Raw genomic sequence first — 26632 nt, 5'->3', positions numbered from 1 at the left:
CTCTGTACTTGTTTGGCTTTGGTGTGAACCGTGACCTATTGTCTCTACTAAAGAAAGTAGTACAGCTGCTATTGCTTTCGGTTTAGTCGTAGCATGACTCTTTGGCCACACTTATTAAAAGCATGTAGCATTGGCAGGGGAGGGCTTGCGTGAGTGGTAGGTGGCATGTTGATGTGAGACTGGGTAATCCACCGGCTGCTCCTCTGTCTGTGCATGGCTCTGGGCTGGGCGCGTACAATAGAGCAGACCTGAAAAGCACCATAATGAAGCACAGGCTGGAAGAAAAGGCATGTCTCTTTCCATTTCTGTGAGCGAAAAGAAAAGAGCAACATAAAAGAATAAAGGACAAGAAAGAAAGATGAAAATAAGCCTCTCAAATCCAGGTTTTTGGCTGTGCTGTCTCTTTGAGTTTATCTTTTTGCCATGCATGTGTTTTATTATGGTAATGCAGTGTTGGATAAAAATAGTCTGAGATGGCAGAGTAACGGTTTTCTGTGAAAAGAGGAGGGAAATTAGAGGGATTGCCACTGAGGCCTTTGAATGTCACTGATAAAGAGTAGAAATAATTTTTAAAAGGGGTTTCCTCCTTATTTCTCTTAGGGTTTTTTTATAAGATACATTTTTGACAGATAAAATATAAATGTGCTAATTGTGTCTTTTGATTGAACTTGAAGATCTGAAGATCCCAGAGCCGTCTGCTGTGTTCCTTGATCTTTATGATTCAGTTTGCTTCATGATTTTCTCTAGCAATACTTTGTGCAGCAACCTTGACGATTGAAACAAAAAGAACTGGTGCTGAGTAAGAACCGGTTTAGGACTGGAACCAAATTTGTGGAAAACACCATCCACTAAACCTCTGAGGTTAAATTACACACAAGTGGACTAATTAGGTGACTTCTAAAGGTAATGGGATGTACAGGATATTCGGGGTTATCAGGGTGAAAGTGGTAAGATTTGAAGACTCTTAAGTGGCAGAGTGACAGAATATGGAAACGTTCAAGCAATGTGAGTAGTTTTGAAAGAGATTGTAATTTTTCAGGCTTCAGCCAGGGATCCAGAAGTTCTTTTAATTAAACCAGATCCTTCCAGACCCACACCCACCCTCTCAGTGATCCACTGATAAGTACTCTCTGAGGTGGACAGAAAAAGCCGCAGCTAAAGATCAGAAGTGGGTGCAGTTTCACTTCACTGCAGAGAAGTTCAAAGCAGCGTCTCTGCCTGCGTGCTGTGATGTTAATCCGACCTCTGACTCAGGCTCGCAGGCAGAAGAGGAAAAAACAGGCGGAATTAGGAAGGAGTGAACAAAATATCAGTAAGTAACGAGGTTTAATAGAAGCTAGATATTAACTTTCTGCTCTGCTGCAGGTGACGCTGGTTTAAATCCAGTTCCAGCCTCAGCAATAGCCATTTGGACACTTGCACAAATAGTTACTTTAACCATTAAATCTGGGATTTATTTAAATGTGAGGACCCAGATAAAGAGCCATGAGAATAAATGGGTAGAGGTGACTGCGCCGTCCTTTCCTTTCATGCCACCTGCTGGTTCCACCTGTGCCCTCTCCACATCCGTTCTTGTTGTGTTCAGAAGCTGACAGCCACATGAAATTATTCAAGCTGACTAAAGGAGCTTGCTCTTTTACGGTTTCCCCATCAGCACACTTTCTGCCTGTGTGCTCACACTCCTTCACACTTTAGCAAAAGGGAAAGCCTCTCATATTTCTCTGAGGTGTAATTTGTGCTCTGGAGCTATAAAATATGAAGGAGACATTTTTACATTGTACACAATTTTCTACAAATTAAGTATGGAATTGTAGTACAGACTTTATTTGTGTTCTTAAAACAAGAATTTGTGTGAAATTAAGTACTTCCAAACACAGTATTCATATTTTATAGTTATGCCACTGCCTGAATTTCCCCCATTTTCACATACACATGCAGTTTTTGACGCTTATCCATGCTCTATTTGACACACATCTATTTTGAGCCTTGTTTAGATGAGAACCAAATAAATCCAGATGCTTCAGGCTCTCCGTCACCTGCCATATCTCTGAAGAGGCTTTCTTGGTCGAAGTTTTTTCTTCTCCTCACGACTTGAATTATTTAGTGGGGTCCATTTAGCTTAGATACTGTGTCAGCCTTTCACAGGGAACCAGGGCCAGTTTGACATGTGACATTAAGAACTTGATTACTCAATGTTGATTCTGCACTTGAAAGTAATGGACAGGAAGGGGAATTATCAGGGGAGAAGCAGATGGTCTGCGAGAATAAGACACACTGGACTCCTTGAGATGTTTATGGCGTTTCCATGTTCTTTGTTAGTCATTTGTTTGCAAAAACAGTTTTATAGTTTCCATATAAGGAGTGTTTTGCAATCATTTAAGTAAGTTATTTGAATGTCTGACCTGTATTAGCTAATTTCAATATTAGAGAGGTGCAGACATATGAAGCACAAAAGTTTTAAAGCTCAAAGAAAGGATGGGTGACTAAAGCTTGTTAAATGGCTGTGATCTCTCTAAAGGAGCATCTCTACTGTGAATATTGTAGATATTAAATAAAGGCAAACTTTAACTGATATTTCTTGACATCCTTATTGATCTTTACCAATGTGAATTATAGAAAGAGTTTTCTTTTAAGCTTGTCTTAAAGTTTATTCTTGCATTTTTACATTTTTTGTCATTTAAAACTATATGCTTGATGTCAAAATCCCCAAACTCTCCCAGAAATAAAACGGTAGCTAACATGTGACAAAATGTCCCGTTTCATCCCCGTCACTTTTGACTTGCATTGCTCTGTGATTATTCTTTAAAAGATGTTTTTCACGCCCATGTGACCTTTCACTCCTTTCTTCACTTTTATCCCCAGTGCTGTCAGCAGCTTTACTGTGAATGACAAGCTGCTGGAATTTTTAACACAAAAGTGGTTCCACCACACAGATGATCAAGCAGAATGATCTTTCATTTGTCCTGCAGCACTCTTAAAAACTAAATGCCACAAAGCAGCTGATTGGTTTAATGTTAGTTGTCGAGAGAATTGTCTTATTCCCTAATCCTTTTCATACAAAGCGTAACGGTCGGAGTCCCTGTGTGTCTGTTCACCGTCCCGAGGCCCTCTGATGCTCCAGGGCAAATGGCTTGTTAGACTTATCAGCACCCCTCTCCCCCCGGTGCTTCAGTCTGCCTCCCCCTTCCTCCTCTTCGTCTTCATCCCATACTTCTTCCCTTACCCCACTCTCCCTGTCATCACAAACAGTCTGCTACTTAATCCAATTATTCCTATAAGCTGACACGCTCTGTAGCTTACCACAAACTCTGCGGGTGACGCCCCTGTTCTTCACATCCGCACAGCGACCCACAAACGCGGACGTATTGGCACAAACAACACACAACTCTGTTTCCAGCAATACTGCTGCGCGCTACTGCAGGTATCCTAGAAAACGAAGCCAATGTTAAATCAACATTTGATAGGAAAATCTAGAAAGATAAAAAGCATCCAGTATGAGTTTTATGGCCATTTGTTGGTGCAATTTAGTCACCCCACTATGCTGCTTTATTATAGACACACAGGCCTCTGCTGTCACTGTCTGATTCACTGTACCCTTGAGTTGACTCCATTTATTTTAGTATCTTTTTTTTTGCAGTCTTTATTGCTTTACCAGCATCTGTATTCACACGCCTGCATTGTGATACAGGAGGCTGTGCGCCGTCAGTGAAATCTTGCTTCTTCCATCTCTGTCTTCAGTTGTTGGGTGAGAGGCAGCGCACAGCCTGAATGGGTCGGCACTTAATCAAAGTACTTCGGCTCAGTAAATTGGTTATTGTGTTTTCAAAGTGTTGCAATACATAAACATTATTTAGAGGGGTTCTGTCTCAGCGCTGCAACTGAGACAGCTGATCATAAGATACTCATGGATAGACTGTGCTGGTGCTGGTTCAGGACCAGCACTACATTGTGTTATTTGGGAGAGAACAAACTTTGAGTCCACATTCAGGGCTCTTTTCTTCAACATACTCCCTCTTCCTCACATTGTGGAGTGCTGCAACGTTTCCTACAATACATATTCTGATGCCATAAAGCTTTATATTTCTGTTGAATCACTTGGCCACAAGTTCTTTACAGTCACCAACTAATCCCGTCCATAATAGCAACTGAACTGATGCCCTTAAATTAGGACTGAAAACATTGTTTGCTGCAGCTTTCCTTTAAAGCTCAAAATTATCAGCTCAGTTTTAACAAGAACTGTCTTAACTGTGTCTCTTTTTACTTCAGTGTCGCTGTTACTCCTCTACTTTCATACTATAATGTAATTTTCATTACTTCTGTTCCTTTATTTTTCTCTATGGCATGTTGAGTTGCCTTGTGAATGGACATCTCATACAAATGGACTTACCTTGTTTATGGTCATCAAATGTGAAGCTATGTAACGTCACCTTCCCTGGTCATGGTTCGCACTTGGTCAACAGCTAAAGAGCTAAATGGTCAATGCTTTGACAGCTTGCATCATAGAAACACAGTGTATACTGTAAAACTGCTTGCGCATAGTAAATGGAAAATGTGTCACAGCAGCCGTGACAGGATAATTAATCCCTAGATTCTGCGATTTCACCCCCTTCCTCAAATCTTGACAAGTATTTCTGTCGCAAAGGGGGCAGAGGGCGTCACAAAAGGAGCTGTGTTCGGTTGTTTTTGGTGCTGACACAACAACAGTTGAGAGTAACAGATGGAGCTGGTGGTGTGTGTGTGTGTGAGTGTGTGAGCGCGTGGCTGCATGTGTGTTTCAGGGTGACCGGGACTGGAGCTGGCTGCAGCTTGATCCGAATCACAGAGAAGGGAGTTGGAGCAGACTTTGCTATTTGTCTCTCTGGAGGAAGAAGTGGGAGATGCAGGTGTTAAATGCTGATACATTTTGGGTGATCCTTGTTGGGTGGGTGTGTGAGAGAGCATTGTTTTGTTTTCACACTTGAATACTGGCACATTTTTAAACCTGTGCAGAGTCTTCTCGTAAAATCTACTCGATACAAACAAAAGCAGCATATACTAAGTAAAAATATTCGTATTTTGCACAAAAGGTTTTGAGTTGAGCAGCTGAGTCAAATATGTGGGTTGTATCCATGAAAAACTTGCTAAGTTCTTTCTGCCAAATCCCAAAAAACTCCAGGTGGAGACTGTGTGATGGTGTGGGGCAGCATCTCCCCACACTGGAAAAAAAAAAGCCTCTTCATCATCAGAGGAAATCTCAATGCATAGAAATATCCAGATGAGATTCTTGAAACAGTTGCAGTGTCATATCTTGACTCTTCATCCAAGGTGTTTATGGTTTATCAAAATACAACTTTCAGAATCTGAGAGCGGCTGGATTGACTCCCCTGTTGTCTGGATCTCAACGCCATTGAACTCTTGTGGGATCAGCTTGAGTGTTTTGTTGGTAAAAATGTCCAACACAAAGACTTTAGCTGACTTTGAACAAATGCCATGCCACCCCACAGCAATGTGCAACCAAGCTGGTGACCGTACTTCAGGCATTTCTTCATACATCACAATTATCACAGATCATTAAAGCTACTGGATTATTATGTGTGAAGTATCACAGTACTGATACACTCAGTCTTACAGAAAGCTTCATTTTAAATTGCTTTTTACATTGCTGTGCTTCCTCAGACTTCACTCTGACATTTTTTATTGAACGTTTATTGATATTAAATGATTTTAGTTGTTTTCCAGCTTTTCTACAGCATTGGCTGTGAATTCACTTTAATGACTATAGTCTGAAAAAAACAAACAAAAAAAACACTTGTTTTGAAACATTTCTGACGATATTTATGACTTCGTCATTTGGTGTCTGTATGTTCCTTTTCCATGACGTGTCAAATGTTGTTTTCTGTGTGTTGCAGTTTTTGCTGCACATAAACTAGTTGTTTGTTTCTTTGTGAGAATTCGAGGTAAGTAAACTGTATTGATGTCTAAATGTTGCAAGGTTTGCTAAAGGAAATCCCAGTTCACCCCGATGTGACAGAGCTGAAGAAAAACAAGCAAAACAAACACTTTCTTGTCCATTACCATGATCATAATGTCCTCGTGTTGTCCTCCATTGTGTCCATTCCGCCCATCTTAAGCTACCATGTTTCCACCAGGGGGTTCTTATTTTAGACGAATGGCAGTCATGGTGGGGTGGGACAGGGTTGGGAAGGTTTCTTTTCCTGCTCTTTAGCTCGTTCTTCCTCTTGAGTTTTGCTGTTTCTGTTTTAATTTTCACCTGTTCCTCTGAATCTGCTCCATCGTCTAACATTGCTCTCTGTCCACTCTGCTGCTGCTGCTGCTTTCTCCTCTTTCTTTCTTTTCTTTCTCCTCATCGCTGCTGCTCCCTGTTGCGATTAACTGGGCTCTGTCTCTATGTCGTGTGTCCTTTTAGGCCCACGCCGTGCATCGCTGGCTAATCGATCAGGACAGTAGTGTGAGCTCTGAGATGCCGGATGGCCAAGGAGTATGGCACTATGATGATGAAGTAAATACCAGCAACACGTATCTCTGGATTTTCCTGTCTCTTTATATGTATCTTTATATATATTCATATATTAACTATCAGTAATCACCCTGTCACTTGTAGTTTGTGTCACTTTTGCTGTTGTTGTTGTTTTTTTATCTTTATTATCTCATTTTTGTTGTGTTTTTGCTTCTGGTATTGTAGTTCTGGTTCCTTTAAATTTCTAGTGTTGCTGTTGTACTGTGAGCTGATTCGGTCAGCTGTCGTGGGATCAGGCTGGACCTTTTTCTTTGTTCCTGTCCTTGCTTGAAGTTTCATACTAACTCGCTGAGTTTTAAGTTTAATTTATTTATTTATTTTTTGGTTTGTATGTTTTCTTTCCTTTTGTTTCACATAATTACACATTAGTGTCTATTTGTATATCGTAAATATCTATTTTGATGTCTTTGATTTTTCTCAAAATGGACGAGCATATTGCAAGGAAAGAGTCCATGGGTATAATATACTCTAACATAGGCATAGTAGTAGATGCAAGTGTTGTCTATGTCTGTTTCTTGCTACATGTAGTTATTATTAGTTAGTGTAAAACAACAGTTGAAGTATATTTCCCGTGGGTTCTTCTAATTTACAAAATATGCTTGTGTCATTCTGTGTTTGTGTTTAGGGTTAAGTCACAGCTTAGAATGTTTGTGGGAAACAGAGAGAGAGAGAGAGAGTGAAAGGTTGTGTTTGTGAGATGATTATTTTATCAGTGAGTTTGTGTGCATGCTTTGTTTCCTTCCTGCATGCTTTATCTCTGTTTATTAGCACAAAGTTTGATTTGCATGCCCGTCTGTATTTCTGTCTTCGCTGCAGTCTGTGTCTGTTTAACTGTGACCTCCCCGTGAAGTAATGTTGATGCCTGCCTTTGCTCGTGCCTTTGATGTGTTGGTGTTGTGTATTGTGGCCGTGCGTACTTCCCATGAACCTGTCACATGCTGTGCCTGTGTTTTGTCGGTTTTTATCTGTTGAAACAGTCTGGGATAGGTTGACCAAAGGGTTTTTATTGCACATGTACAACAGATGATCTTGCATCAGCATCAGTTGTTGGAGGAGAGATCATCTAAGTCCAATAAAGCCCCCAGAGAAACTTGTCCCAGACGACTCTTGGCCCCATGATTTCCCTTCAGATCCCAGCTCCTCCCTTTGCACTCAAGCCAAATTCCTAAGCCTTATCTCCTGATCTCCATATTGCTCCCAATCACTCTGGAGCATCATTGGGCTTGTCTTAAGCACAGCTTTTGGAAGAGCAGAGACTGCTTAAAAAGATGGGTGAAGATGATGAGGGGAACAGCTTTAACACAGAATGAAGGATACAAATGGAAGGAAAGCGAGAGTGTAAGTCATCTTCCAAAAGCCCCGAACGTACTTTACAACAATATGGAGTCTTTCCCCTGGATGCCTTTGAATGCCAATGCACTGAACAATTGATTTTGTTTTGAATTCAGTTTTATCTTCTGTATGAGTGCTTGAAAAATGATATTTCTACTTCTTCATTTTTCTTTCACCTGCCAGGACTACAAATATGCATATCATCCTTTAATTATAGGGCTATAACATAATTTACATGACAGTTTGCTTCTGTGACATTTTGGAAAGGGCTAAATGAATGCTGGGAGGCAGAGGAGACTTGCAAACATCGTGTTTGTGCCCAGAATACAGAGACGCAGAGAAAAGGTGACACAGTCCCAAAGAGCCCAGCTGCACTTGCTTGACTTTTTCAGCCCCAGCAAACAGTGAAGCCTGGAGATCCTTCAGTCTGCAGGTTGCTTATATATATTTGCAGTAAATAAAGTCTGTTTTTTCTCAATAGGCAGAAATCTGAATAATATGTAGCTTATAATTATTTTATTTTATTTTATTTGTTTTTTTTCCCTTTGATTTTTAGGTTAGTTTTGAGGTCCAGAACTATTGTCAAATATAGTTTTCAGTTTTTGAATTCAGTAGTTCTCATAAATTTAGAGATGTCACAAATTAGGCTGAATTTAGCAACTTAAAACAACTAGCAATGAAAATGTTATACCTGTGGGATACAAGACTCCATTTGTTTATTTTAACCGTCTATTCAAATTATGTTATTTATGCTGCACCACTTCACAACAAATTTCATCATATCAAACTTTAGTCTGTAATGTCAAAAAAGTTACATGTCTGATGAAGCCCAACTGGCTTGGGTTGGTCACTGACTTTGCCACATGCTGAGCAAGTTCATGGTGAAAGTGGGAAGGAACAATTCTCATTTAACAGGAACAAACTCCCAGCAGAACCCAGCTTGGTGAGAGGAGCCTTCTGTTATGTATTTTGGAAACACATAGCAGATACAGAAAAAGTAGACATGCTACTCCAGGATTACTTTCTACATTAATTAACAAAGAGTTAATAGCAGTTGTTGTTCCTTTAGTGGCTTCATCTAGGAGAGAAACGGCGAAGCATAGAAGTTATTGTAGCAGCAACAGCTTGCTGCTACTTCAGGAAGGTGACAGCTTAACACCAAAATACCAGGCTATATGTGGTTTTATAAAAAGAGCAAAATTGGTGGGGACACTAAACTAGTTAATGGCAGCAATAATTACATGATTGGACAGTAGTATGAGGGGACAAAAGCTAACCTTAGTGTTACTATGAACGAGTCAAAATGGTGAACGCTGCATCAGTCGACCTGATCAGCTGATTATGAGTCCAAAACAAAACAACCACAGCAACGCTCTCGTCTTTGATCCCTTTGGAGACATTTGCAAAATCCAAATGTTTCATTGGGTTTAGATGGAGTTCAAGTAGAATAAGGACTTGCAGCTGCTGAAACAAATTAATGCAGCTAGAAGCCTGGAGGAATGTTATCAGTACTTGGCTTGATAACATGGAAGTTAAATTCAGCTGAGACAATTTTGCCAGTATTTATAAAGGTGAATGGTTAATAACAACTTAAATAGAGGTGCATACCACTGATTTATACATTTTTAAGCTGGTTTTAAATTACTTAAGTCAGTTAAACCGAGGGATGGGGAGGGGAGAAGGAAGAGTTTGTCTGACTTGCAGGTAGCCGTCCACCACTCTGGGAATTTAATCACTTTTCATATGACTGGCTTTGAAAAATAATCACAATCCCTTTAAAGGGGTTTAAGCAACAATTATCCAGACATAAACAATATACACAGATACTCATTTTCTTGCCATTGAGTGTTATGCAGGATTTCACTTATAAGAAGTACAAAGTTCTGTTCATACTGATTATAAATTAATTTACTCCTGTTCAAAGTCCAGCACTTATAAATTCATTTCACTAGTTTGCCTGCATTGATTATAATTAATTATTATAATCAATAATTAATTATTCAAGAACTCAAAAATCCATAAAAGGTCACCTACATGCGTATTTACAATGTTTTATGCATGTTTCCTTTTTTGATTGTAGGTTGCTCAAAAAGTCTGCAAAATGTCTTTAAATTTTTTCAAACAATAAATCAAAGAATTTGATCGGGATAAAATGCATGTCTTGACAAAACAAAATTGTGGTTTTGTGCACAAAATCAACTGGACTAAAATGTTGACTTGTAAATAAAAGGTTAGGATTTTTCTTTTTTGATAAACATTGGTCATTGAGAATGTTTTAAAGTTTTTACGCTCTCTTCCTCTTGGATGGTGACACCTGGGCAGCAGGCCGCACATGCTCAACACTGCACTGGCTTTTAGCTTTGAGGGTCAAGACCTCCAGCTGTTGATGGGAAAAGTTTGGGTTCTGTTTAATAAAGGTTTGACAAAATTAGCACTGGCATAATTTCATTTCAGAATTAAAAAGCAACAATTTCCTTTTACGGATGCTCATCATTGTGAAATATAGTGTTTAATATCACCATAACAAGACACAGTTTAAGTTCCTCAGCTGAAGAACAGCCTATTTAAATTCAAAGTTCTTAAAAATCACAAACACCTCTAACATGCATATTTGAATATAATGTTGCATGCACGATTACTTTAATAACGGAGGTACTTTAATCATTAAAATACTTTTAGAATCAGTTGAACTGCTTGTTACAGAATATGTTTGTCCTGTGCAGTAATAAGAGATGGCAGCTTTCACTGGTCAGCTGTCTGTCTGCAGCGACACTTAGCTGTAGAAACGGAAGCAATGTTTTTGCACCAAACACAAATATTTCCTCTTTTATTCCTCAAATCCCACTTATAGTATAAAAGGCTTAGACTTTAATTTTCAAACTTTTTATTTTTATTTTTTACATGTACTAGCTTTAGAGAGAGATGTTTAAAATGTATCACAGCTGTAGGAAATAAAGTAGTTTATCTAAAAAGAAATCTGAAATTGGCCCATTCTTTACTTTTTAGCTGCGGCTGCAAAATTATAACCACTTTCTGTGGAGAACTGATTGATGTAGAGTGTTCTTTGATTGAAGAGCTCCACCGATTTTCCAGGGAGAGCTGAAGAAATATGAAAACAAGCCCAAAGGACCTTGAAGATTTGCTACAAATGATTCAGTTTCAAACTGAACTGGGGGTAAATATCAATTCCTTGTGATCCCAAACTTAAATCTAAAATCCCAACAAGATAAAATCAGGCAGTCTGAAGTAACAAAACACCAAGTGTTAATGAAACCATCTTTAAAACTGAAATCAAAAACCATCAAGTGGTTTTATACTCACTGGTGGCTTCAAACTAGTAAAACAAACCAGGGCTTTCCCTGAGGGCTGATGTATTTCATATGAAAACATAACGCTTCATCAAACCCTGCTCCACCCACTCCTGTGTCTCACATCAATGAGATGTCAGAGGTGTGTGTAAAGGTCTTGCCCCTTTCCCCACCATCAATAGTTTTAGGGGGCCTGGAGAATATCCCTTATCACCCCTCAGCTCTAATTACCCCTCAGTGAGTCCTCGGAGACAGACGCTCTGGGAGCTGAGCCCCATTCGTCACAGTGCGTCTGCACAGTGGACCCGGTCTGGGGAAGAAAAAAAGCAAACTGTCACACTCGGCTCTGTCATATAAATTCTCCTTCGTCTCAGTTTTTCTGTTGCAGCTGCTCCCCCGCCAACTGTAGATGCAGACTACATTAGGAAGCCCTTTCACATGCAGCCACCAGCATTTGGCTGTAATTTGTCTCGGCTAGGGGAGCAGAGGGCAATTTACATGTGAAAGGCCACGCCATATTGAAATATTGTAACTCTTTTTTTTTTCTCTCTCTAAGGGTTGCCGATACCAGCTTTACAAAATTCAGATTAAATGTTTGCTGCCAATATGAGAATGGAGTATTCTTGTACTAGTGACATAGTTGGCTTTATACCAACTTTAGTAAGAGTTCATAAAAACTGGGCTCTCCTCATCCTGCTGACCCTTTAGAAACTAACTTATCTTTTGTGGCTTTTTTTCAGCAGAGAGATGCAACATGGGAGCAATTTTGATCCACAAGCTTATTTCATAAATGCCAATATGCTTACAAATTCAAGCTTTAACATATTTAGTAGGTGATCCCTCAAAAAGATCTGGTTTAAAAAGATCACATTCGAGAAAGAATAAATAAAGTGTTTAAATAAATTTGACTCTTGCAGTCAAATTTATTTGACTGCAAGAGTCAGTCTAATAGACATTGAAATTTAGAAATCAATTACAAGAACTGTGAAAAAATTGAATGTTTTTATTAACTGAGGCCAGTCCAGAATAAAACATCACCACTTAAAAGAAAAACTCCACCTTTCATTCAGTTTATTCATCATCTCACTTAATAAGAAGCTATTACCAGTTTACTGACTCCTTTGTGTTTGTTTATTTTTCCAAATATGATGAATCTTTTCTCTGTTGAGATATTCCACTTTTCTCATTCATATGTTTACACAACGTTACTTATTGTTTAGATTAATTAATATTAGGTTTATCTTTGTTTTTTGTTAATTTTTTTTAATTTAATGCAGCTATTTTCCTTTGCTTTGCTTTTTCCACTGAAATCCAGGGGCACCTTGGATATCATCTTTGGGTTTTTCTTTGTGTGCAAATATTCACTGGATGAAAAGAGAGCGACTGAGCGATGATCTATGTGCATGCATGCGTGCATGTGCATGTGTTTTTGATGAATGCGCAGGAGTGCATGGTAAAGGTGGAAGTATACTCCAAAAGAAAATGCCAGTTAAACACCAAGGCGTACAGAGGCGTCCTCATTTGATGGATGATCTGTTCAGTGCTGCAGGTTTAGAAAGGTCCATGCAGCCACAGGAACAGAAATAGTTTCTGAACCCTGAGAGGATTCCCACCGAGTGCCCAAAAGAAAGGTCTTAGTGAATCCCTCTGTTAACTCAGGCACTAATATGTGCAGCATTTAGAAATGATTCAAAACCGAAATCAGAGAAAGAAAACTGCATGTCCTCATGTGAGGCATGTATATGGATTCTTCGCTAAAACAAAAAGGGAATATATTGCCAACCTGGGTTAGTCGTGGTGTAAAAGATCTTTATATGCAGCAATTGCTAGTTTTTGTTCCAAAAAAAATGTGACAAATATGTTGTAAATAAAGATTTAGGATAGTTTTTATATATTAAATTATCAGTGGAAAGTGGATGGCAATGAAAATAGTGTAGGTTCAATTTGGAAGGTGTTCAGAAGCAAAGAAAGTGAGACCATGATAAATCATTTTAAAAATGTTCCCTGATCCATTCAGATGAAAAACAACTCTGTTGGTAGAAAATTTAAAACAAAACCTGGTTTCTTTAGTCATCACATCCTAAATCTAAGTTTTAGGGACCCTATGATACAACAGTGAGTCTTATCGAGTTCGCATCTTCAGCCCGCTATAATGAATATGATTATCTGAACTCAGCTTCAGCTTAGCTAACAAGATTTACATCTTTTAGCAAAAGTCATAGTTTGCAGTGGAGTTTAAAAGGAGGAAAAGGTTCTCGTTGTCTAAAGGTGTCGCTCAGCAGAAGGGATCTTTGGTAAGGATGCAGCAAATCATCAAACAAAAGCCACTCTGCAAGTGAAAGGTGGTGGTGGAAGCATAATGCTCTGGGCTTAGTTTGTTTTCAATGTCATTTTAAAATTTTTTGTAAAGGTGGGTAAAATTACTAACAGTTTCAAATTTCCTTCAGCCTGGACTCAAAACCCTCTGGAGTCTGATAGAAATCTGAATATAAGGGATCACAAAAACAAATATGTGGAAATCATGCAGCCACCACCGTGTTTCACTGTGGGGTATGGTGGTCTTATGGTAAAGTTCAGTGTTGTTTTGCATCAAATTTACTTTTTGTTCCATCTGGCCAGATCATATTCTCCCATATGGCTTTGGGAGATCTTAAACAAAAACGTATGTTTTTTTTTTATGTTGAAAGGAAATGGTTTTGTTTTAGTGCTCCATTTCTAAACTCAACTGGGACAAAATGTCTTGAAAAATGTTGTCATGGTCTAATGTCTGTTAAAACACAAACCCTTTCAATTCAAACCTAGATTTTTACACCTTTTATATCCACTGTTGAACATTAATGCGACACTTAATGGGGAGTAGTCTTAATGGGGAGGGTTTTTCTTTCCAAGACAGTGAATTTGTTGTCCAGTTTTTAATTCAGCCGCCCCACTTTGAGTAACGTTTGCACCAATCTTTGCTCCTGTCAAAGTGTGCAGCAAAATTCAGTTTGAGTATACGGCTGCCAGAACTGTATGCTTGCACATGAAAGGTTGCTGTGAGCTGCATAGGCGTGTATGTTGAATGCAGGCGAGTGTGTGTTTGCATCTGCATGCAGAACAGCATAGGTGAATGTGTGTGGTGTCTGAAATGAAAAGAGGCTAACACTGACTGTGTGTGCGTGGATGTTTGAGTGTGTGTGTGTGAGGCAGCATTAAAATAATCTCATTTAATTAAATGATTGAAGAAATACCTACAACACTTTATTTAGGGTGAGCTGGAACAGATTGATAAGAGCGTCTTCGTAAATTGCCCATCGTTATAAACATGTCAGTCTCATATGTGAAAATCTGTCGGGCTGGGCAAAAACTGCAGACACATAAAGTGTGTATTTATCTGCTATTTAAGAGTTGCGGCAGTAGAAAGTCTTAGTCAGCGAAGCTGAGCAGATGAAGTTGCCGCCATGCTGTGGACAGATTTGTGAAAAGAACAGAAGATGCTGTCCATACATCACCCGAGTCGCAGGTCATTCTCCAGGCCTGTGTCTCTATCATCACAGTTACCGGGAACAGGACATCACGACTTTCTGCTTTGCTGTGTATTAATCAGTTTTTCTCTTCAGTTTTCCGCCTGGCTCCTTTTTGCTTCGCTGCAGTTCATTTACAGGTCTGTGTTGCACTGGGAGAAATGCATTTCTGGAAGTGCCTTTGTTTTCTAAAACACATTCACGCACTGAATTAGAAAGACACGATAGCAGATAAAACAAAAGGATTTTTGCCGTTTGACCTGAATGTCAGAGGCATTTTAAGGCCATTTTTTATGTATCTAAATTTTAGAGAAATTATTCCTTTTTTTTTTTTTTAATTCCCTTGTTTGAGAGCAACAGCGGTTCGCTGGGAATAAGTGGGTCTAAATATTCACAGCCAAAGTCCTTCCAACAAAAATCTAAGAGAGGATGGAAGAATAATTAGCTCCATTTTGAATCTTATGCTTTATTCATGCAGTTTAATTTTTTGTGGACAATCGAAGTACATCATGTCCCACTGAGCCCTAATACAGCTGGAATTTTGTAATTATGTGACCATTAATTTCGTCTGAGTACAATTTCAAGTCTTCAACAACCTCATATTTTATGCATATGTTAACCAGACTGCTTGAATTATGACCAAGCTGCAGGAGTTCTGCCCGACCCAGACATCAGCACAGATGTCGCCGATGTATAAACGCTTTATTTTAATTTATGGAATCTGTGACAAAATCTATCCACTTATATATGATTTTGACCCTCCTTCACTCTGGATATCCACCTACTGTCTTCTCCACTTATGAAGATTAATAGGAGTCCGGCCCCAGCTTGACGTATTGCTGCTGTCGTTTTCTATTTCCTTCATCTTTCCTGCTCTTCACCTTCTTCAGTTCATTTTTTTTTCTAACTTGCTGCTTTTGTCTTCCACAGGTTTATCTGGCTTTGCTACGTTGAGACACTTGCAGGTTCTCTGTGCATGATATCATGTATCTGTAGGTGTGACTCCTGTGTGCTCTGACAGATAAAATGTAATCTGCTTGCAGAGAGAAGGCGTTTCTAATTCTCACTTCTTTTAATGCTTGTTTAAATGGCTCCTCTGGCAGTTCTGGGGCCAAGCAGGCTTACGTTTTCTTCTGAGGAGGAGCTGAAAGATGGGACGAGGCACAGAATGGGTGTTTATGTGCGCAAATGAAAGGTTTGCAGTGGGGCTGCATAATCGGCCCAGCCCTATACGCTTCTCAAAGATGCTGCAGGACAGAACTGCAGAGCATCACAGTGCCAGCAGAGGGGCATTTACGAGAAACTGCTGACATAAACGCAACAGTTTTTTTATTGAAAAAAAAAAAAGTAAAAAATGCAGTGATGTGTGAGGACAGGCAAGAAACAAGTTGGAAAAAGGCGATTAACAGCTTTTGGTGTTGATTTTTCTTCCTTTTTTCCCCCCTGTGTTCTCTGAGCCATCGGGTCATGGGCAATAAACCACCACAAGCAGCATGTGTGGATGGCTACAGGCTTTTATTCTGCTAACAAGGGCAGCTTGACAGGGTGCAGAGGGCACGTCTGCATCAAACCTAAATCAACCCCGCTTCAAACCAGAGTGAGGCCGACTTTCCATAATGATCTGAATTGCTCTGATCACTGTACTTTCAATAGACAATAGACATAAAGTACGGTACAGTTTAAACCCTCACAATGACAGGAGATTTAGTCCACGCCTAATTCTCTAAAGAAAACTACGGAATATGTTCAGAGGGAAAGGGTTTTACTTTCTTGCCTTTGCTTGTTTTTTTGTAATTTTATTTATTTGTTCTTTCTTTCCTTTATACTGATTAATAGATTTTTAGTCTCTAACATGGAATGGATATTTCTACTCTTCCAGGGGAAATAATTAAAGACGATACATAATTATCCTCCTCATTGGGGAGGATAATTATTCGAATCAGGAATCTCCAGATCTGGACCAACCTGCTCTACCATCTGCTGCCAACAGAACAGCTATAAATGGCCATTTATTAAAGCAATATATTTTAAATCATTCAATTTGCCACACACCATGTAGAAAGTACAAAAAAGAGAACTGTAAGAAGGTGCTCAGATAACCACAAAATTGAACTTTCATTTTTTTTTTTCTACATGTGAAAATCTTAATGCCGCACGTCACCATAACCTGAAAACGCCATCGTCATAATGCCATGTGATTCTGTCAAAAAACATTCTGTGGAGACGCTTTTCTTCTGCAAGACACGGAAACATGTTGGTTAACTGGAGGGCAGGACTTGGGCCTGTGGAGGTGGCTACATATAATCTGTGACTTGATAATCAGTGGCGACTTTAAAACTCATGTTGAAGAACAGTCTCTATTCAATCTGAGCTCAAACTGTTTCACAAAAATGAAGGAATAGATGCGAAAAGTTGATACAGACACAGCACCAAAACAGATGCAGCTGAAATTGCAATGAATTGCAATGGTGAAAAGGTGGTTCCACAGAGTATTTGCTCAGAAGGGCTGCCTTGTACCACAAATATTGGCAAAATGTGAAAAGGTTTTTGGAGAAAGAATTCACTTGCAAGGCACCACACCTCTGCCACAGTTGTGCTGAGCACCTTCACACTCAGTGATGCTAAGTAAGGTTCTGGTTTCTGGACTTCTCATAAGACTCTTGCTGATGCTAATTGAAGGAGTCATGGTGCTGAGCCAGAACCTCCTTTCATTTTAGCATTAGATTCATTCAACTTCCCGAGCAGCAGCCACAGCAAAGTCTTTCAAGAAAGAAAATAAGTACATTCTGAGGTTAGCTCTGCGCTAACTTTAGGGTATCCTTCCATATTTTGTTGTGAGTTGAGTTCATCTCAACAGGGTCGGCGAAAGGACATTTTTGACATGATTTTCTTCCCCTTTCACTGAGGACCACAGGATAATTTGTCATCTCTTCATGCACATTAGTGTCCATGGTACCCTGCTCCTCACTCTTTCTTTGCTGAGCTCTCATCACTCTCCAGACTAAGTGCTGTGGACAGGACAGTCGTCCCCACGTGATGTTTTCGCTCAGGTCACGGCCTAGTGGCATTGAGTAGTGTATAGCTTTCTTTTTTGGTTTTTTCCCCCCTCCTTTCTCTCTCCTGCTAGCATTTATCTCTCTGCATGGTTTTGGCAGCGATGTGCTTTTCCCAGCATTTAGCCAGGAGAGGGAGAGCGGAGGGGAGAGCCAGAGAAAAGGGGCCTTTTCAAGCGAGGAATGACGGACGGTTTATTAAAAGAGGCAGGGCCTTTTGAGAGGCTTCCCCCCACCCCATCCATACCCCATGTGTCTGGCCTATTGTAACTGGGCGGTGGCAGGAACCCCCCCCCTCCCCCCCACCACCACTGCTAGGCGCTTTGTCACTGTAAGTCACCTCACTGACTGAAGCAGAGCCGCTCGGTTAAAAAAAAAAAAAAAAAAAAACACACCCATTCGCCACAGTAACTCTTCACCATTCTGGTGCGACCTGGTCCGTGAAAAAAATGGATTGTCTGGCTGTCACAAAACATACAGGAGACACAGAGATGGGCGTGACACACTGGGAAGGAGGGACAGGAGAGAGGAGGGAGAAAGTTAAGAGGGACGTGGAGGTGGAAGAAAGGTAGGAGAGGAAGAAAGCAGGGAAAAACTTTTAGGCAAACAAGTAAATATTAAAAAAAAAATAACAAAGAAGAGGCATGGATGTCTTCAGGACCTCATCGGGAGACCTGCTTGTTTTTAAGCTGTGTGTTAAATGTGCGTCTTTAGATACAGGCAACATTCCTCTAGAGATAAACCCCTGGGCCCCCATCCACTGAGCCCCCACCCTCTCCTGTCTCTCCACCCACCATGCCTAGTCAAGTGTGTATGTGTATTTGTCTGGCCGTGAATGCGTGTGTGTGTGTTTATGGTGGACGGGGGTCTGCGTGTCCTGTATCGCAGCACTCGCAGGGGGCCACAGAAAAGACAGCTGTGTTTCTGAGAGAAACAGAAAACTTAAGGAAGGGACAGTGGAGGGCCAACAGGGATGCCAGTCAAGACCGTCACTTTTGGAGTGAGTACCGCACACTCTGCCATCCACCGCCTCATGCTGCTCTTCTTCCAGCCTGACTCAACCTCCTCTTACTTTCTCACTCGTTTGTGCTGTGCAACTCTCTCCAGCTCTAATCTCGTCTTTCTTACTTGTTTTCAGAACATTTTAACCTTCTTTTCTCAGATTTACTGCGCATGTAACCATCTCTGTGTTGGTGATAAACCTTTTCTGACTTCCAAGCTCACATCTGTTTCTCTGTTTTCTTGCTCTCTAATATTTAAATGATAATGCATTGCTATCGACTCATTATGCACTTGGTTACTATTCAAGACATGGCCCACGTCTGTTTGTGCTCAGTTTGCAAAAAGCCATTTTTGTTTTCCCTCTGTCCACAATAGCCATTTTGGAGACTTTTCAGCTTGTTCTTGTTTCCAGTCATAAATTAGCATCTGAACATGGCGCCTGTCAATATGCGGCGTGTTTAGGAACATTTTAGTAGAAGCTTCTCAGTGGGGTTGGTTGCTTGGGAGGATCCTGTGGCACATGTGCATCAAAGATTAGTGTAAGTGCGTCTACATTTGGGTGTTTATCGTGGCGTGTTTTGGTCTTTAATCTTGTTTTTGGCTTCATTCGGACGTCTGTTTGATGTTCAGATTGAATGATGTCAGCCAGGATTAGCTGTGGTAAGCAAACGGGAGGTCAACAAAATGATCACTGGGTCAGTTAACGAGAAGTTTCCAGTGTAAAGAGTACGGACTGTTTGACTTACTGAGCCCAAGCAAAATAGGGTGGATACCTACAAGGGTCCAGTGTTTATTTTGTCTCTTTGATAATACAGGGGAGGATTCATCAGGTTTTACAGTGATGCTCATGATGCAACTCCTAGAAATACTTTTGTCTGACGATGAATGTCATTCTGTTTAGTCAGCTCTGAACCCTGTTTTTGGCAAATAGAAAAAAGTAAACAAAAAAAAAACAGTAGGGAACAATTAAGCCTCCTTAAGACTAACTTTATGAGCTCAAAAAGATTTGTTCCTTTGTCGCTCATGGATTTTAGGAGTGTCGATGTACCACAAAACAGAGAAATAATGCCGATTGATAATAAATTTTGACTCAGATTGTTGGATGAAAAACAGACAATGTTTTTGCAATATATGGTATTCCTGTTTTAGAAAGAAGAAAAAAATCACGGTTTAAAGATGTGGGTTTGAAATAGCAGCAAAATGGATGGATTAAACAAGTTTGTTAGACCCAGGAAATTTCAGGGAAAGAAGTACCAGATTTTCTGCATCATTCTCTGCATTCAACCTTTTCACCTCCATCCATAGTCTAATAAAGTAGCTGCTACATCTAGGAAATATTCATGGTATGGAAAAACATGGATGAAACAGCAAAAAAATATATTCAACTTGACATGATGACTTTAGTGTTGTTTACTGTAGCCCCAAATTGTTCCCAACCCTACAATATTTAGATTTAAAATTCATTTCCACTAAGAAGTTTGTTTTATTACTTGTCTGTTTCATTTATTTTCTGGAACAGTGCAAATTGAATGTCAACTGATTAAAAAACATTTTTCTTTACCTTTCATTAATAAATTAATGTTAAATTGTTTATACCCTTCTCCAAAATAAACGAAAAAAAATATTGGGCATTACAGCAAACAAACCCTTCCTTCTTTCAATTGTTGACACGCCGTTTGCATGTTTCCATTGTGTCTCTGGATGATTTATCTTTGGTGATAAACTCGACATGATCTAATTTTTAGCTCCCTTCACAGATTTTGCATCGGATTCAAGTCGCGACTCTGGTCTGGTCGCTCAAGAACACAATTTTATTTCCTCCCAGAAGTACCATACACGTAAAAGAAAATATAACTTTAAGCTATAAACTTAGCTCTGCCTAAATATTAAAAAAATATTTAACTTACCTGTATACATGGAACATTTCAGCAAGAATATACTAATATTAACATGAACGAAGATTTTAATTATTCTAAATGACCAAAATCACAAAATGTTTCTTGTATATACCAAGCTCATTGAATGAAATAATTTTAACATTTTTTCTTGAAAAAGAAGCATGTGACACTTATATTACACTTTTTTTTATTTAGCTTTGTGAGATTAAAGTCTCTTTTGAAAGCATATCAAGAATACATGTCAATACTATGAAATATAAAATATTGACAAACATTTTTGTTCTGTGTTTTCAGTAAGTTCAAAAATATATAAATGTATGGAACTTCCCTCATATTAGAGTTCAAATACAGTATTTAATGTTCATATTCATTTGAATGGATCTTTTTTCAAATATATATGTATTTCACACTGCATGCAGCATGTAGAACAAAGGAGAATAACAAATGACTTACAGTTGTGTAACTGTGCAGCAGAGCACCATTTGTTTACCATATCTTTATCCTATTCTTATAAGTCTAGCCCAACGCTATCTTCAGCCTACGGCTCTCACCCGCTTTGTCATTCACAAAAGATCACAATAACCGTAACAATAATACCCATGACAATCTCATCTTGAGGCGCAGAGGCTGTAGCAGGGCCAGTCATAAAGAGACAATCTGTAGGCAAGGCAGAGACAAACAGTGGGCTGCGGAGTGGGGGTCCCCAGGAGTGTGAGAAAGTAAATACTGAAAGTGGGACACTCCACAGACGAACGGTCAGACAGACGAGGCTCGAGGTGGAAACTTCAGCAGCTCCGTCCTCATTCACTGTGTCCATGTCTGAGCATCCCCAGTGACACTTTTACACTAAATACATCTCTGTTGCTGCAAACAGGCTGCTGCCAACTCCTCAACAAGCTGCAGAGGGACTGCAAGCAGTAAAAATAGAGGAACATCTATTTTTAGGGCCAAAAAGAGCAAGTCAGCAGAGAGAAAAGCGATGAAATGGTTATTAAGCTCTCTGCTGGCATTACCATAGCCGGCATTTTGTGTTGCCCTTTATGAAAAAAACTTTATCATTAGTCTAAAACAGATCTAGATATTGAGTAATGGGAGGTTTAAATAGAAGACTCTCCAGGCTTATGCAGGCAGCGTAAGCCTGGAGAGTTTTATTTATTTATTTTTTTTAAGTTTAATAAAGTTTTGCAAGAAAAGCAACACTTGTCATAGCTGAACATGTGTAGACTCCTTATTTTCCTCGTTTTGCTGCGATGGCACTTTAACTATTCATCATTTGCACCTGGTGCTGCATCAGCAAATTTCCAGGTTTATTTATATGTTTGTGTGCGTGGGTGTCTGTGTGTGAGTGTTTGTGTGTGTGTCCACAAAGGAAAGACGTCTTTAGTTGGAACCTGTTTGCTCATTTTTTAAAGAAATCCTCATATTTCAACTCAAGTTTTGATCACTTGTTTGGTTTGTTGCTGATCTAACCAGCATCCCAAACTTTTCATTTAAGTTGTATCAGAAACAATATTGTTGGGTTTGTATTTGCCCAGCAAGGGATGTGAAGCAGATTAAGGATCAAATCCTCATTAAATGCTGGAGAAAGAAGTTTATTGAAAGAAGTGATTCAATAAACGATTTAAAATATGTACATTTTGGTTCACAAAGTTCTAGTTTGTAATGTAAGATCAAGTTGTTACGAGAGTGTGAAGATCTGCTTTCAGCTGTGTAAGTGTTCTCATTCATCTTATTTCTACCCCTCACACATTAACACACACACACACACACACACACACAAACTGAGGCTGACTCATTCACATCTGCTTCAAAACTCTCTTGATTTTGAATGGAAATCAGCATCATAAAAAAAAAAAGAAAATATTTTTGTCCTGTTCGTCTGGAGCACTGATTGCTCCATGTGCATGCATACACACACATGCATCTTTCTGAACACTGCAGTGCACTAGTGAGGGGTGATGTCATTCTGTCTGCTGCGGCACCAGCAGAGGAAGCTGAGCAGGAGAAACAATAACGTAAGAGACGTGAAGGTGGAAAAGGGAACGGACGTAACAGAAGAAAAAAAAAATAACGAGTGTTGGGAGGATTTGCTGTGATGGATGACGCCGAGAGATTAATTTCGATTGATAATTTTGAGCTTCATTATGAGAAGCTGTGCACCAGTCTTAGCCTGAGGACAGCTGCACATTGTGAGCCATTGTGTTTTGATGCTACCCGTGTTAACCAAAAAACGCTTCTGCGCAGGCTATTGTCTGCTCTTTCAACTCTGAACAGTGTGATTAATGTGCTTGCTTGGTTCTGCTCAGTCCAGAAGGCTCAAGCTCAACCACTTTCCGTGGGAGATACAGAAAAGAAGGGAGGCATCATTCATTTAAATCCAATTCAGCTAAATGTACCTGAGGAGTTGTTTCATCACGCATTCCTGTCATCTCTTTATATAGAGCAGGCGAACTGCACCTGTTTATGTGTGAGCCCGGGGATGGGTGTGGTTCTCCTGATTCTTTATCTCGCCGCACCATGCGCTCCCTCCTTGACGTCAGCTGGTAATCACACAAACGCATGAAAATGCAGAAGTGCGCAGTAGGAAATCCTTGCCATGAAGGGAAATTCTTCCTGCAGGGCTTTGAGAATGAGTTGCTGCTGTTGTGTGGACATCTGCAGACTGTAAAGGGGCTCACATTGAGGTCAGCACGGTGTTAGGTACGCTCCAATTTTTCACAAGAGCATCCATGCTGTGTGAAGTTCTTTTCTTTTCAGCAGTTTGCTGTTTCTGTGGTGAACAAGATGTTTTGGATGTTGACAGGGTCAGCAAGAACCAAGTATAACAAAAACACAAAAGCTTTGCAAATAATTTGCAAGTTTTACATTAACAAGAGGATTTGGACATTGAGAAAAAGGACATTAGTCTGTTGTGTGCGTGTGTGTGCGTGTGTGTGCGTGTGTGAGTGTGGCAACTCTGCATTGGTCAGTTATTGACCCATCAATAACTGCACACAAATAAAACAGTCTGATATCCGTCCTGCACTTCCTCCATTATGTAGACCTGTTTTGGCCAGTATTTGTTGTAATATTACATATTTCCTAGCCTGGCCATAATCTCCTTGTGTAATTTCACTCAGAAACCATTCTCACTTCCAATACATTCTGGGCTTTCTTCACTTGACTTAGATTGTGTTTGGTAGCTTTTTCTACTGGACCAGTCAGCAAGCAGAAGGAGAAGTTGTGCACATTGACGTTGATTTTCTGAGCTGCTTTAGAATTGTAGCCTGCCAGCAGTTTTAGGTCTGGCAGCGGAGGAAGTGAACGAAGCCATTCAATCTACGTTGGTCATGCTTCCACATACTGAATTAACATAAACAGACGCCTCATTCGGATCGGCACTCCTCTCTTGTCAGTGGAGGATGGTTGTTTACAGAGCAGGCAATTTCCGGTTAGTTTCTTAGTGTTCAATTGGAGCATTACATACGTAAAAGGCAAATGCTATCAATTGGGTCAAATTTCAATTTGAAGGATTTCCTGGATTTCTTCCACGCATCCAGGAAGAAATCGTTTCTCAACAGCCGAGATCCCAGACCTTCTGGAAGAAGCAAAGTGTAGCACAAGGCTCTGGTTTTTACCAGGCTACATATTTTCATGTGCATAATACAAATTAAATCAATATTTAATTTACGTTAAATTAAATATTGGTTGTTGTGTTATTGAAGTCCTAATACTCCGAGCCCAGAGAAAGTTTGGAGTTTTCAAAATTTTCATCTGCTGGATGTGGCACAGAGATATACGACGCTGCTGCCATGTTTATTGTAATGTGAGGATCCAAATACAGGATGGGAGCAGGCAGGATAATGTCTTATAGTAAAAATTAAACAACAAAATAACAATTCGACCAAAGAGCATGATAAGGGTTGACTGAAAATATCATGCTCAAAGAAGAAAGCAGTGACGACTGACAGAGGCGAGACTAGCTGAAGGGCTGCAGCTTTTTAGGGACAGTAGAAAACCTGAAGACACAAAAGGAGACCCATCACAACAACCGTGAAGAAAATAACAAGTCCCAGTTGCCCCTGTAGCTGCACACTGCTTGTCTGCCGACTGAAACGAGGCTCCCACACTTTCAAAGATCAACAATCTCAACTATTTGGAAATGTTTCCCAGACAGCATTGTACTGTTTTAACTCTACCGTTGGCAAGCTGTGAGCTGCCTGTTGGTTCAGACGATGCTCTGTCTGCTCTGCAGCCTGTGTATCCAGGCAGCTGATATCAAGTCGTTATAGCTGTGTTACTCTAGAAAGAGGAAAAAAGTTTATGTAGGCTATACTAGGTGCCCACATTTTTGCAAAGTCCAATCAAAATCAAAATGTTGAAAAACTGATTACAATCTGATTAATTAAAAGTTATCATTTTATTTTACCAAGCTGTGGTATTGTTAGTCAGAGTTATCACACATCCATCCCTAGTGGTAAATGTGAATATCAAAACTCTCAAAAGTTAATTCAGATGTGGATTTTTTTGTTGGATCAAAACAAGATGTTCATGTCGTTCATGGGTGTGCTTCTGGGTTGTTTGCAAAGAAATTTAAAAAACTACGTTAGACAAATAACTCTCTTAAAACCTTAGGACTTTGCACAGAGAAGTCTGAACATGATTTGCAGTTCATCTCGTGAGTTCATGCTTTGCCACTGTGTAAATTTCAACATGAACACAGACTTGTCAGATGTTGTTTTGGTGCCACAATCAGCTGGAAGCAACTTTTGAAACTTTTCAGTTTTCTTGCCAACAGAGTCCCTTATTTTTAAAGTGATCTCTCTCTTTGCACAGTTTTGTGTGACTGGTGTCCCGCTGAGGGTGGGTTGTGTCATTTGTTGCTATGCCTCTACTCCTGGCATGCGGATCCTTTCTGTTTTTTCACCAAAGCCCCCCGCCTCTCTCTCGCTGTCTTTTTCTCTTTCAACCAACAGCACTGTCACAACAGTATGCAACAAAGCATAAAGCACCGTGTTTTGCAGCATTTTGAGAGGTCTGCACAGTGAATGAATCCATTATTTGCATATATGTGCAAACATGCAACTGCAGTCTCTTCCTGTCTAGCATTTTGAGAAATCTGGTTGGATGGAGTGACGCGGGGAGACACAGTGAGAGTGGATATTATGTGAATGAAAGGAAAACCTCCAGGTTTTGATGCAGTTACTCCCAGAACTGCTTCTCGTTCTTTCTCTCTTCTCGTTCTGCGCCCCCCCTCCCCCAGAGCCGCTTGAGTGATCCCGTTCCAGCGGCACTCCTGCCTGCCTGGGAGAGGCACGAAGCCCTCAGACACAGACAAAACACAGACACAAACACTAGGCGTGCAATGTGCCGGGCCCTGAGCCGGGACCCACTGACCCCTCATCGCTCTGCCCCTCTCTCTTTCTTTTAAAGCATCGTCGTTGTATTTACGTTACATTTCCTCATTATGTGAGTGGCTGATAATATCTAGGGAATATTTGAAGTTTCTGCTGCAATTCCTCAGTCAGATGCTTGTCAGACCTTCGGACTCCAAACCGCAGAAGCAGATTTTCAACCTGCAATCAAAAATTGATTGAGGGAGGAAAGAAATGAGGGAAAAATTGGCGGACAAGTGTCGACTTTGTATGATCCCTGGTGTTTTAATTGTTGTTTTGTTTAAAAATATTAACCAGTCACTCTCCTTTTCTATTTCCCTTTCTTTTCCTTTACGTGTCTCTCACTTTCTCTGAAACCCATTGTTCCCTCCTGTTTTTCCCATCCTTTTTTTCTACTCCTTCAGGCAGATGCTGGCAACAGTTTTCTCCGAGCGGCTCGATCTGGCAACCTGGACAAGGCCTTGGAACATATAAAAAATGGCATTGATATCAATACAGCCAATCAGGTGAGAGAGCAAGAGAGAGAGAGAGAGTGAGATAACGTTCCCCAGATTAATTTAGTCTCCAGCAAATTGAACTGATCATCTGTTAACAATACATAATAATAATAATAATAATAATAATAATAATCTGTATCTAAACTA

General features: G+C 40.0%; 1 protein-coding gene across 1 annotated transcript in view; it reads left to right on the top strand.

Annotated features, from left to right (window-relative positions):
- The window catches only part of ank1a (ankyrin 1, erythrocytic a), a 118758-nt gene that overhangs the window by 29480 nt on the left and 62646 nt on the right, over positions 1–26632 (top strand). The window contains exon 2 of the mRNA XM_016681798.1: positions 26393–26494. Coding sequence (XP_016537284.1) covers positions 26393–26494 — 102 coding nt within the window. The remainder of the gene's footprint in view (positions 1–26392; positions 26495–26632) is intronic.

The sequence above is a fragment of the Poecilia formosa genome, unplaced genomic scaffold (assembly GCF_000485575.1).
Source record: "Poecilia formosa unplaced genomic scaffold, Poecilia_formosa-5.1.2 Scaffold295, whole genome shotgun sequence".
Lineage (NCBI taxonomy): Eukaryota > Metazoa > Chordata > Actinopteri > Cyprinodontiformes > Poeciliidae > Poecilia > Poecilia formosa.
The sequence above is the reverse complement of the archived record's forward strand: the minus strand, read 5'-3'. Positions and strand labels throughout refer to the sequence as shown.